At 31.6% G+C, this 12,352-nt stretch overlaps 2 protein-coding genes across 2 annotated transcripts; one reads left to right on the top strand and one right to left on the bottom strand.

Moving 5' to 3' along the window:
* The first annotated feature begins 211 nt into the window (after positions 1-211).
* On the top strand, positions 212-3,272 carry LOC145189198 (small ribosomal subunit protein mS33-like). Its single transcript, XM_090087834.1, has 4 exons — positions 212-416; positions 2,111-2,246; positions 2,387-2,447; positions 3,094-3,272. The coding sequence occupies exons 1-4, from the start codon at positions 340-342 to the stop codon at positions 3,123-3,125; spliced, it is 306 nt and encodes a 101-aa protein (XP_089943960.1). The 5' UTR covers positions 212-339; the 3' UTR covers positions 3,126-3,272.
* On the bottom strand, positions 3,256-9,699 carry LOC145189164 (uncharacterized). Its single transcript, XM_080065738.2, has 3 exons — positions 8,281-9,699; positions 6,994-7,210; positions 3,256-6,869 (listed from the first exon to the last, which is right to left on the bottom strand). Exons 1-3 carry the CDS (start codon positions 9,314-9,316, stop codon positions 3,488-3,490), a joined length of 4,635 nt encoding a protein of 1,544 aa, XP_079921864.2. The 5' UTR covers positions 9,317-9,699; the 3' UTR covers positions 3,256-3,487.
* Between the last annotated feature and the right edge of the window lie 2,653 nt (positions 9,700-12,352).

Below are 12,352 nucleotides of genomic sequence, written 5' to 3'. Positions count from 1 at the left end.
ATATATATATATATATATATATATATATATATATATATATATAACATATATATTTATTTACAATAAATATTTAAATTTATAAGGTCGTATTAGGTGTATAAAAAGATGAATATTTTTATTAAGACGTTAGCGCGCAATAAATGTGAGGACATTTATGGCGTAAGTGAAGATAGAGCTTAAAGTTTATTTCTATGATTTGAACATAATGTTAAAAGAAAATGTTTGGGATAAAGAGTTACTGGAGCGAACTTTAGTCTCATATAGCGCCAAACATCCTTATTAAAATGACCAGAAGTGCGTTATAACACTTGTATAACTTCACAGAAGAACTTTATTGATATGAGTGCATATGCTAGAAGAATGGCTATCCTAAGCGCTAAGATATTTGGAAATTTGCCAAGGCCTGTTTCAGAAAGGTATGTTTAAATATTAAGTTGTAAATATTATACTCATAAAGTAAATTTAGTTCTTCTAAAGCTTTTTCAGAGTGAAATAACTAGACCTGATGGTTTAACACTACGTGAAGTGGAATACTGGTATATTTTAATATATATATAAATATATATACTGTAATATTTCAAAATTTTGGTGATGACAATTAACATTAAGTTAATTTATTCCAAAAAAAGTTTTTTAACATGTTGTTGCTCATTTTTTTCTGTCTGTTTTCTGGCTGTGGTATTAAAAGATATTTTTAACATTTGTGTTATAAGATGCTAGTCCTGAAGGCAATCATAAACCATATATATAATTCTAAATTTGGTTCTTTAAGAAGATTAACAAGCCCAAATTCTGAGACTAAAGCTGTTAAAGACTTTACTTTTTCTTTTTCTGCAAGATTAGAAAGTAATTTCCTGTTCTAGTGAATAACAAGAAAAAACTCAGCAAGAAGCTGACTCAAGCCATATTGGGGTTAATTGATTTGAGTAAAATAAATTGAAGATTAATTAATTGATAAATTTTATCACTCTCCATGTGATTTACAAAAGGAGTTAAAATGTAAATATGAGTTAAGTTTTTATAATTTAGTTTTTTATAGTTTACTTTAATTGAGAAAGAGGTCATCATTTTAGTTACAAATTCCTGCCATTTCTTTTTTTTTTGCTGTTTTTCAAATTTTCTGTTTTTGCTTTGAAGTCTAATTTTTTTTGACATCATTCTGCTAACTGATAGAAAAATATACCTACTTCTAGAATGAAAAAAATTCACTGGTATTTTTTTCTGGCTTAATTAAATGTAATTTTTTAAAAAAGATGGTAAAGGAGTCAGCTCATAACCCTTCGATGCTAATTTGGTTCCAGTAGTTTTCAATAAATAATTAATGAACTACACTTCTTGTTTATTTCTTATCAATTTCTTCTTGCACTGCCATTTTAAAATATTATTTAATTTAATTTTAAAAGTAAAATATTTATGTAATTTTAATTATTACAATCTGTAAAAAACAAGATAGCTATGAACTCAAAATATTTTGCAAGTGGACCAAATTTTTGCACTATTTTTTTACATGGATCCAAATGAAAAAATAAGAGAAAATAAGTTTCATTTTGGTTTGCATGCATAGTATTAACTGGCATTATAAAACATATATTAACACTATACATATAATAATGAATTTGTTAAAAAGACATATTTATGTGAAATTTAATGTTTACATTAAATTGTAATATATATTGGAAAAAAAAAAAAGAACATTTCTACAGTGGTTTTACAAAAATAACTGCATTTGTTCAGTTGGTTTAGTGTATATTATTGTTATATATATAAATTTTTTTTTTTAGTTATAGAGAAAATTTTAACTTTTCAATGTTAATGTTCAACTTACATTATAACTTATTATAAAACTTCTCTGTGAAAATAAAAGTAACTTATCTGTAAATTGCAACACAAGCTGACACCGTTATTTGTCCTTTTATATATATCCCTTTTTAAATGGTGTAGTACAAGTATTTAAAAGGGATGTGATTGTTTTATAATAACCAAATATAAGCATTTTGGTGTGTATTTGATTAGTTTTTAATTAGTTTTCTAGTTAATTTTTTTGGTTCTTATTTTTTAATTTTTATATTCTTTAAATATCTTTTAAGGTGTAAAAGCTATTTCTTTGAAGGTCTCAAAAGGTTATAGATTATTTTAAATCTCAACCGTTGAGTGTGATGTACAGCAACTATTATCCTCCTATGAAAAGTTACAATTCATTGTTGAGAAAACTTCGATATCTTGGGATTTATCATGATGAACATATGGTAATTTTTAAAATTGTTTTAAAAATCTTAATGTGCTTAAAAAATGCTTTTGTAAAGTTTTTCTTAACTCACTTGTTTGCTTTATTATTGCAAATTATTTTTTCTGCTTTTTTTTTTATTAAAGTTTTTAAATTTTTCAGGATTTTAATGAAGAGATGGCTTATAAAAGAAAACTCAGAGGAAAAGGGCCACCAAAGAAAGGCAAGGATTTAATTACATATTCTACTAGTGAAAATGTTGTTGTTTGTTCTCTTGAATTTTTTTATAGAATATTTCTTTTTATTCTTAAAAAACTAATTACTTTTTGAAGCTCTCTATTTCATAGCATGTATGTATGTATGTATGTATGTATGTATGTATGTATGTATGTATGTATGTATGTATGTATGTATGTATGTATGTATGTATGTATGTATGTATGTATGCATGTATATACACATGTATGTATGTATGTATGTACCTACATATGTACGTACATACATATATATGTATGTACGTATGTACGTACGTACGTACGTACGTACATACATACATACATACATACATACATACATACATACATACATACATACATACATACATACATACATACATACATACATACATACATACATACATACATACATACATGCATACATACAATTTTTCAAAGCAAAAGACAGAAAAATGTTTTCTTCATATTCTTTTTTGGAATATTTTTACAATATATTTAAAAAATAATTAATTATAAAAGATCATTAATAATCTTTAGTCAATAATATTTTTTTCCCTTTTTTTTGACTTGATACAAATTTTTGAAATTGTAAATTATATAACAAGATGCCATATTAATGTTTCTTTATTTTAGGTGAAGGAAAGAGATCCAAAAAAAGAAAGTAAGCACCAAATAGGTTATATAAGAGGAGATGATTTTAATTGAAGGTGTCTTCATTAAGATGAGGTGAATGACCATACGAGATTTAGCTTAAAGCCCATTATTATTCTTTTGAAATAAAATTTTCGAGAATAATTTGAATTAATTTAAAATTTGTTATTTATTTTCAATTAATTACATATATAAAACCATGTGTATTAATATATAAAACTTTCGACTGTCATCACCATAATTCAATATATGACTTCATCAATGATGATTCATTTTTTATTTCATTCATTCGTTTTTTAATTCAAAAAAAGTTAAATCGTATTTTGAAGGCGGACTTCTATAAAAATATTTCTCTTTAATTTTTATCATAAAACATTTAATCTCCAACTGAGTGCAGAGACTTTTTAATGTTTTCTTCTGTTTTTTCCTCTAAGTCATTTTTTTCATCCAAACTTATATCCGTTTTTGCTTCTTCTACATCCATTGAAATATCCGTATCTGTTGATCTGTTGTTTACGAACTCATACGACCTCAAGGAACAGCAGCAGCAACAAAATCTCTCAATTTTAGATAAAATTTTGGCTGCTTTTGGAAATAAAGTTAAGCGATCTTCCAATAATATGAAGAAAATAAAGTACAATATGATAAACAAATTTGCAACTCCTATTCCAAAAGATTTTATTTGTAAAATTGACCAGTTGTCTCGGTTATCCAACGCCGTGTACGATAATATTATAGCCACTAACGTTGTAGCGTCGAGAAAGCTTCCAGACATAGTTTTACACAAACGCTCAAACCATTTACGCTCATTCTCAGTGAGATTCTGTGGCTCTCGAGGCCTATATTTCTCATAAGGGTGCAAGTATATTACAAAGATGATATTTGTCATTAAAAGCGCGAGTATTAAAGAGCGCTGCATTCCCCATGAAAATGGAACAAAAGATAATATTATGCTCATCACCATCCATCTTATTGTTAAAAATACTACAAATGTTTCATGGCCATTAATACCTGCCGGTAAAAACATTTGACCTATCTCTTCAACAATGTCGTCTGGGAACACTCTCTTAAAATACCAGTAATGTAAAGTAAATGGAATCCCGACAAAATAAAATACTGCTCCCAAAATGCCACAAATTTGAATAACTGAGTCCAATCGGCACTCCTTCCATGGTTGTGAAGACATGTAGTATTTTCCAACTATTGGATCTTGGCTACAACTCAATGTTCCTAAACTCATATTGCTAAGCGGGAAAAATAGAACTGAAATAAACAAACAATATGACATGAACGCTCTTCTCCATACCGGTCGCTTTTGAACTGTTCCAGTAATAAACATGTACATCCCAACAACAAATCCCAGAATAACCGGTAAACTAAATATCAATAAAAAAGCACCCTCCCATCCGAGGTTGCCTCCGGTGTAAAAGTTTGGTAAACAAGCTAATCCTGGAACAGGCGCATACATAACTTCTAAAAATTGCAATAAGTAACGCATGAAATTCGGCCAAACAAAGTTTCCTTGCATTAAAACTTGCAAGGTTTGTATGTAGAAAATGAATGTCATAGTAGCGTATGCAGGTGAACGCAATTGCTGCATGTAAACAATGACTACTATAAATACCATAAAGAGTACCGACGCCGTTGAAGAAATTCCTAGCAAAACTAGAAGAACTGTTATAAGAATTTCTAAAAGCTGTTGATCTGATAAAAGAACTTTTTTTGGCAACTCTTTTGTTCCCAAATGCTTACGTATAAAGTATATTGTTAGTATAAATAAGGAAGCTAATAAAGCAGCTACAACACACACAGCTTGGCGTAATCCCATCGCACAAGGTGCGCAATGGAACGGAGATTTACGATAATAACCATTCTTGCAGGCTGAGCAAAGTCTTCCTGTATGACCCTCTTCGCAGGGATTTAAGCAAATTCCTTTGCATTTAATTTCTTGATCAGCATAAGTTCTATTTTCGCACTGAAGTTTACAAATCGAACCATTGCAAGGTGTAAAGCGTGACATTGTTGAGTAACATTTGACAAGCATTCGAAGATCACTTAGCGTGTCTGGCCAGTAACCGTTTGGAACAAATAATGAAGAATTAGTTACGTTTGGATTTCCGCCTGGGCATACAGCATTAGTTAAACAAGGCATACAGCGAGTTTGTGGAGATCCATAAAAGTTTGGTTTACAGTAGCAGTCCTCTAGAACTTTCGCTCCAACCTTCGTGCTAGAATTATCTGGGCATTTTTCTTGCGTTGGTTTTACAGAACCTAACGGGCAAAAAAACCCTGAGAGGCATGATTGAGGAGCGTTTGCTGATTCATCGTTTGCGAATCTCTGAGCGGTTCCAGCAGGACAGTAGGCTCCCGCAGGGCATAAGTGTGGCGGTGTTGCAGTCTTATCAAGTACATCAGCCATAGGATTCGAAGTAGATGTTCCCTCTAAACAGTAGAACCCTTCTGGGCATGCTCCACTTGGTTGAAGCTGGCTGTAATCACTGCAATAAAATCCAGCCGGACATGTTCGACATCCAAGTCCTACATGACCTGGTGTGCATCGAGAGCAAAAGTAATTTCGTGGCAAAACCGTGTCAACTCCATAACCATTAATACAGTCCCCAATCAAATCTACCTTTTGTAGATATGTAACAAACGTTATTCCGAAAGGTTTATTGTCCTGCCCGGTGTGTATCATTCCAATTCCTGCTATCAAGTCAGTGTGATCAAACCTATAAAGTAATCGGAATGGACAAGTATCGGTTGCGTACATAAGGACTGTTTTTTCAAAACTAATTGCAAGTCTCTGGGCAACTTCATTAAAATCTAAAATGGGGATGTTTGTTACAAACAAATCGTCATATTTTGACAGCAAACTTCCAAACCTATGGTCAATACTTTGAATGCACGTGGTTTGCATCGTGTTTGTGGAGACAAACTTTATATGGTAAGTTTGGTTGATAAGATTCGATAATAACGTTTCTGCACAAAGTATAACAATTTGCAATCGCAAATAATCGTTATTGTTTGTTACTGCTAAGCAATTGGAGATAACACCACTTCTCTGAAACTCAATGGTGTAATCGCTCTTTATCTTGTATTCGAGTAAAGATGTTGTTAATGCTGTGTTATTGTGCGACGCCATTATAAACTTGTCGCTACTTGAAAAGTAAATCACCCAAATTCTAGTACTCTCTGTAGCATCAAATTCATCCCAAGACCAGCCGCCTTTAACTTCTGCTTGGGCCATTATACCACTCATGTTGTAAGATATTTGGGCCATATCGCTGATTTTAAAGATTTGGATTGTTAAATAATTATTTGATAGTTTTTGAATTGCAAGTAACAAATCATTCCCATGATTTATTCCAGCTTGAATTATGAAAACTTTATCACTGATACTAACAATAGATCGCAAGTTGGCAACGGTAGCATTAGTCACAGTGATTGCTGATGCTGAGAACGCACCGTACGGTGACCGATAATATGACAAATATGCAAAACTTTTGCCGTCCGGAGAGTAAAATGCAAAAGGATGTTCAAAATTGTGATTGATACCGGCCGATGAAAACGTATCAGCTATAAAAAAAGAGTACGTTTCGGCATACTCAAAATCAATACTAAGAGCATTTTCCTTGCTTCCGTCACGAAAGAATAATCTACCACCGTGCGAAAAAAGCCATATATCTCGAGTTCTATGATTTACAAGTATGAATGATTCAGCAGGTGTGATGCTTGTCGCAAGTGAAGGGTACAATAACCTTAATAAGTGGAAGTAAAATAAAAAAATATCTTTTCAGGAGTTAATGAAGCAAATGAAAATTAGATAGAGTATATATATTTACCTTGAAGCAAATGAAAATTAGATAGAGTATATATATTTACCTTGAAGCTATTAAAGCCGGCTGTAGTTCGGCACGAACGTTAAATATAAATCCTCTTGGATCTGCAGTTAAGCTTGGTACAATCTCAAAAAAAAAGATATCTGAAGAAGCAAATCCAAATCGATTGATTGCAACTCCTAATCTCCAAGCAGACACAGTAAAAGCTGATATAGGGTATGCAGACTTACGGTCACTAATATCAAATATGCGTGGTTCTCCTAAGATAAATTGTCAAAATTAACATTTACATTACGTACAAACTTTTGTTACTTAAAAACTTGGTAAACTGGCGAGAGCGGAACCAAAAGCACCAAGTTCTTTAACTTTTTGAGATTTTAAGTATTTTTCAGCCTTATGGTTTTCAATGTAATTTAAAATAAAAGTAATTTAAAAAACTATTTAATAAATGTTTAGCAAACATGCTAGAATAGTTTTATGTTAAAAAACCCACGGGCATGTATTTGGCAATATATATTCATGCGGGTTGAATTTGTTTGTATAAAACTATACTGTTAAAAACTTGAAAACTTAATAGTCCTGCTAAATTTTCTGTAAATGTCAATAAATCTCTCGGAAGATTATGAGATTTTTCAAAACATTTGTAAGCATTTATAGGTTATTTAAGTTCATTTTAGTCTTAACTCAAACATGAACAGTGGTAAAAGTGTTTGATTAAAAAATTCTGTGTAAAAATATTGTATTTTAGATATTACGTAAAACAGACTTTAATGAGGCAGAAAATATTTTTGATTTAAATTTTAAATGGGCGGTGCCACAGGGGAAACTAGGTCTAAAGTCTTAACTTCACCTCCCCTTTTCCCCACTCCTCAACCCCAACCCTTCTCTCTCATCCCCTTCTTTTTTCACCTTTGTTTAAAAAAAGTTGTTCAAAAGAAGGTGGAAGGAATACAAAATGTCTTTTACGAACATGTTGCCTGTTTTAAGCTCGCTGCTTATTTCAGTTCCACTCTCCCCAACCCTTACTGATGATCCTTTAACTATGGTCATCGTTTCTTATGAAAAGAAAAGTTTTTATATAAGGCCATTTAATAAAAAATATGCAGTCAAATAAACAAAAAATTAAAAAGTTGAAAAAAAAAAATGCTGGGAAAGATCTACTTTTTTCTATCCAAAGATCAATTATGGTATTCTGTATTTCTACTTTGTAAAGATAGTTGAAAAAAAAAATTAACATTTAGTACATTATGCTTAAATAACTTTGAAAAAAAAATTAAGTATATAGGGAATTTTCAGAGCTTATAGAAATTTTAATCTTACGTTTTCTTACCCAAAATAAGACATCCTATCAAGCTAGCTTCCTGGGAAATGCTGCATGGAAAATGCTGAGATAGAGAACTGGTAACCATGTTAAATGTCATAACAATATCTTGTATTATAAAACCACCACATTTATACATATGGTGGGTTAAGCGACCCGCACAATATATAGCAAAAAAGCATCTAAAAGAGTGGGATTCTAAAGAAAGAGGTATAAACTTATCGAGGAGAATTATTCTCTCGCCATCATTTGCAGTTTGCATTAGCCCAGATACAGTCTCGTTATTCGGCGTTAAAACACAACTGTCGGCGACAACCTCTAGTTCGCGACACGCAGTTAAAGAGCAAGAATATAAACAAGTGTCGGAAAATACGTATAGTGACTCATGTGATCCTGCAACATCAATTATCTTAATTTCACTTTGCAATTCACCAATCACTAAATTACTTTCGAGTTGCACTTTAGAGTCGGGCCAGTTTTGAACGTTTATTATCGAATAAAATTGTGATTTTCTTAACCATACTATTATTGACGCCGATTTATTACCAATCAAATTTAAATGTAGCTCTCGTTTGTTATCAAAAGCAGTGTATACAACTTCCCAATCACCAGAATAGCTATCCTCGCTCATACAGTAGCTTGAAAGCTTTATGAGTACCGCTCTGTTTTTAACTTGACATTGGACTGATATCAAATAAGTGTAGTCTCTTACCAGCATGACGTTGTGAATAGTTTTACATACGTCAGCAGTTAATCCAGTCAAGTTTATTCTGGCAAGTATGCAGTTACTAGGACCACTGTCTTCTGCAAATTTTGCATCCGCGAACAACTCGTTGTTAATGAACACCCACTGGACCATGGTAGTATTACTACTAGAAACGGTTTGGTATGTCATTGGACTTGGGCCCAAGTTCTTTGGTTTATACAAAGCGTCTTCATAAAGTTCTGGGAAATATATATTACATTGATATTTCTTGATACTCAATAAAATAATTACGAACAAGTAAATCAAAAATGCTCTTTTAACTTTCATTTTTAAATTCATGACATCAGGTCGACAATAAGTAATGAACGAGCCCACTTCAAAGAATCAAACTTTTGTGTTACAAAACAGTTCTTGTTTTGTTTAGGTTCATACCTGATATGAAGGTAAAGCGCAGCCAAGAGTCGGTTCTATTTAAGTGCAAGATAAGCACCGTAAATCTCTTTAATTCAAGTGTAACTCACTTTACACAGCGTACACCTCATCCATGGTTGTAACAAGCATGTGTAAATCTAGGTTTGTAAATGTTCCAAAGGAGTTTGTAAATCTTAAAAATAAATTTATAAATCACTAATTCTTCGCGTAGAACTGTGATTAACAAAGATTACAAGCAAATGATTGACGAGAGCATTTACCTCCATTTTTTTTTGTTAAGTGGTATGTTCTTTACTCATATTCGTTTGTTACTTTGATCTCTTGCCAATACGCAAAGATGTCGCGCAAAATACTCGTTCGTTAAACGACATGAAATCTATGTTTAAACAAATAAAAAACGAGATTTCATTGAGGATTTTCAAAACAGTTTTAAGCAACTTTGTAATGCTAATCAATGTTGTAAATAACTCTGAAAACCTAAAATATCTTTTTTACTTATAAAAAGCTATAGAAATCGACAAATGATTTATAAACTCGGTATACGAGAGATTGAAGTAGATACTTTATTGTCGTTTTCTAACTGCTATTGCCTTTTTTTGATTGTAATATGTCGTGAAGTTCGTTTTACTTTATGATTGCAAAACGTTTTACTTAAATAACTCATATACAAATTTTAAATTAACTAACAAATTAAACTAATTAAAAATAAATAAATAAAATAATAAACCAACAAGAATGATCTAAATAAAGAGGAGGGAGGTGGGGGACATGCGGAATTTAGATTTACTTAATTTATTGGCGACAAATTTAACTCTTAGCAAAAGCATGGTTTAATATGTCTATATATTTTTAAACGTATTCGAAAATGTCCTCAAAATAGATCGCACGAAAAAAGAGAATTTACAAGTTTTACTATGAAATTCTTAACCGCGCAAAAATTTACTTTCGGCCATTTCAAAGTAGAAAAAGCTCAAAGCTTCAAAGTTTCCATTTGCTCGTCTGGGTGGCATTTTCCAACAGGGTAATTTTCAAAGCTTACTTTTCTCCAAGTGGGTCTCATCAAAATACGTTTATCTAGAAAAATGTATCAAAATCCTCATTCCTTTTATAGCTGAGCATTACTCTGATAATCTCTTCTGACCTGACCTAACCATTACGTTTTACAAACACCATATTTTCGTACCTTAATGGGAGATAAACTAGCTTTATTGGAAAAACTAAAATGCCGAAAGATAACCCAATATACGTAGTTATAAAACTCAAAGTAATAAAACTCGCCTTAACCGCACATAGCTCCCCTAAATCAACCAAATAACAGCATAAACATCTTGTTGTTGGCGGCCTCCACATAACGACTATCAAAATGAATGATCAGAAACTGCATGCATCGAAAACACAAGTATTCGTTTCAAAAAAAGAGAGAGATGCATAAAATCTAATATTGATAAAGTTAACTGCATGTTAAATGAAATTAGTGAAAAATAATGTTAAAAACGTAAAAAAAAAAAAACAGCCACGCTGACACCAAATTGAAAGATAATATTTTTATAATACGACTTGTTATGTAATTGAACAGGACAATGAAAGTTTAATTTTCTTACGAAAATATAGCTGCATCATGAAAATCCCATATTTGATACTCTCTCTTCATCTTCAACAATAATATTGAAGTAGGACTGTGTAGTGTTTTATCTGTTGCTTTCATTCGCAAGTTTTGCGACTTTATTATAAAATTTTTTTGATAAATCATGTCATAAATCATTGATAAAGTTGAAAGTTCCATAATGATGAATAAAAAAACCCCATAAAAACCTCAACAACGTTTACGTCTCTTATGTTCCATTGACCAGTAAAAATGTCAATGTCCTTTAAAAGAAGTTTATCCCTGGGCCGAGCATGAATCCTAATGTAGCTGTTACAACTATTGAAGATAACTTCGAATCTTTTTACTAATGCAGATTTTAATGCTCCCGCCCCACTCAGTTATAAACTTCGTGCAATTATAAATCACGGAGAAAAATGACAGTTGTAAGCAACGTATCTATGATCATCAGGACGCTACACATTAAGAAACACGTCCGACGTTTCGTTATTTATCAACTCTTATGAACGGGTAAAATATTGAAGACGAGAACATGTAAGACAAAGGCACAGTAAGTTTTAGGTATGTTTGTGTTTATCATTTTTTTGATGTATATTCACATAGCTCAAAATAAGAGGCTGCATTCCACTTTTAGGCTGAGACTCTGAAATAAAAACGCAAAGAAAGTGTAAGTTCTTTTGTACAACCATTTTGTATTATGGTGCAAATTTAATTCAAATGTCTAAAACATGGTAATATCACCAAGCCAGAACTCTAACTTAAAATACCGAAGCCTGGACTCGAAGTTAAAAAGTAGAATCAATTTAGCTCAATGAGCGACTCGTTTATCAGTGATCATTTTATCGGAATGGGGAGAATGGGGAGAGTAGCTTTTTTAAAAAAGAATTTATACATTTGATAAGAAATTTTCAGCAACTTTATATCCTGGAGGTATCAGTGGTTTTTCTCAGTACCCAGCAAACATGTCAGCGTTGAATCAACGTTGAAAACCGGTCGCAGCGTAGAAAAAGCGTTACAGTGACAAAAACAACGTCTTTTCAACGTTGAATCAATGTCCGTTTTTGTATACTAAATCGCGGTAAATTGAAACGTTGAATAAGCGTTGAAATTGTAACGTAATTTAGCTTCTCAAAATAAAACGTTTATTCAACGTGGAATCACTTTACGCAAAAAAGCCACTTTAAAACGTTTCAAAATTTTTGCTTTATCAACGTTAAAACTAAACCGCTTTTTAAACGTTACATTTTCAACGTTGAAAAAGCGTTTAAATTTCAACCTATGTTATCTTCTCAAAAAATCGCGTTTATTCAACGTTGAATAAAAGTACGCAAATAATCACA

This window comes from Hydra viridissima, unplaced genomic scaffold (assembly GCF_058129835.1).
Source record: "Hydra viridissima isolate aposymbiotic clone 2 unplaced genomic scaffold, HvirCarnegie_v1 scaffold_5, whole genome shotgun sequence".
Lineage (NCBI taxonomy): Eukaryota > Metazoa > Cnidaria > Hydrozoa > Anthoathecata > Hydridae > Hydra > Hydra viridissima.
This window is presented reverse-complemented; position numbering and strand designations above follow the sequence as displayed.

What these genes read in the sequence shown, in the direction of transcription:
- LOC145189164 (XM_080065738.2), bottom strand. Translation starts at nt 9,316, where the DNA reads ATGAATTTAAAAATGAAAGTTAAAAGAGCATTTTTGATTTACTTGTTC. An exon ending in GATAGGATGTCTTATTTTGG is followed by an intron (nt 7,211 to 8,280) that starts GTAAGAAAACGT and finishes AATTTATCTTAG; the next exon opens with GAGAACCACGCATATTTGAT. An exon ending in CCGGCTTTAATAGCTTCAAG is followed by an intron (nt 6,870 to 6,993) that starts GTAAATATATAT and finishes CCACTTATTAAG; the next exon opens with GTTATTGTACCCTTCACTTG.
- LOC145189198 (XM_090087834.1), top strand. Translation starts at nt 340, where the DNA reads ATGAGTGCATATGCTAGAAGAATGGCTATCCTAAGCGCTAAGATATTT. An exon ending in CCAAGGCCTGTTTCAGAAAG is followed by an intron (nt 417 to 2,110) that starts GTATGTTTAAAT and finishes ATTTCTTTGAAG; the next exon opens with GTCTCAAAAGGTTATAGATT. An exon ending in TTTATCATGATGAACATATG is followed by an intron (nt 2,247 to 2,386) that starts GTAATTTTTAAA and finishes TAAATTTTTCAG; the next exon opens with GATTTTAATGAAGAGATGGC.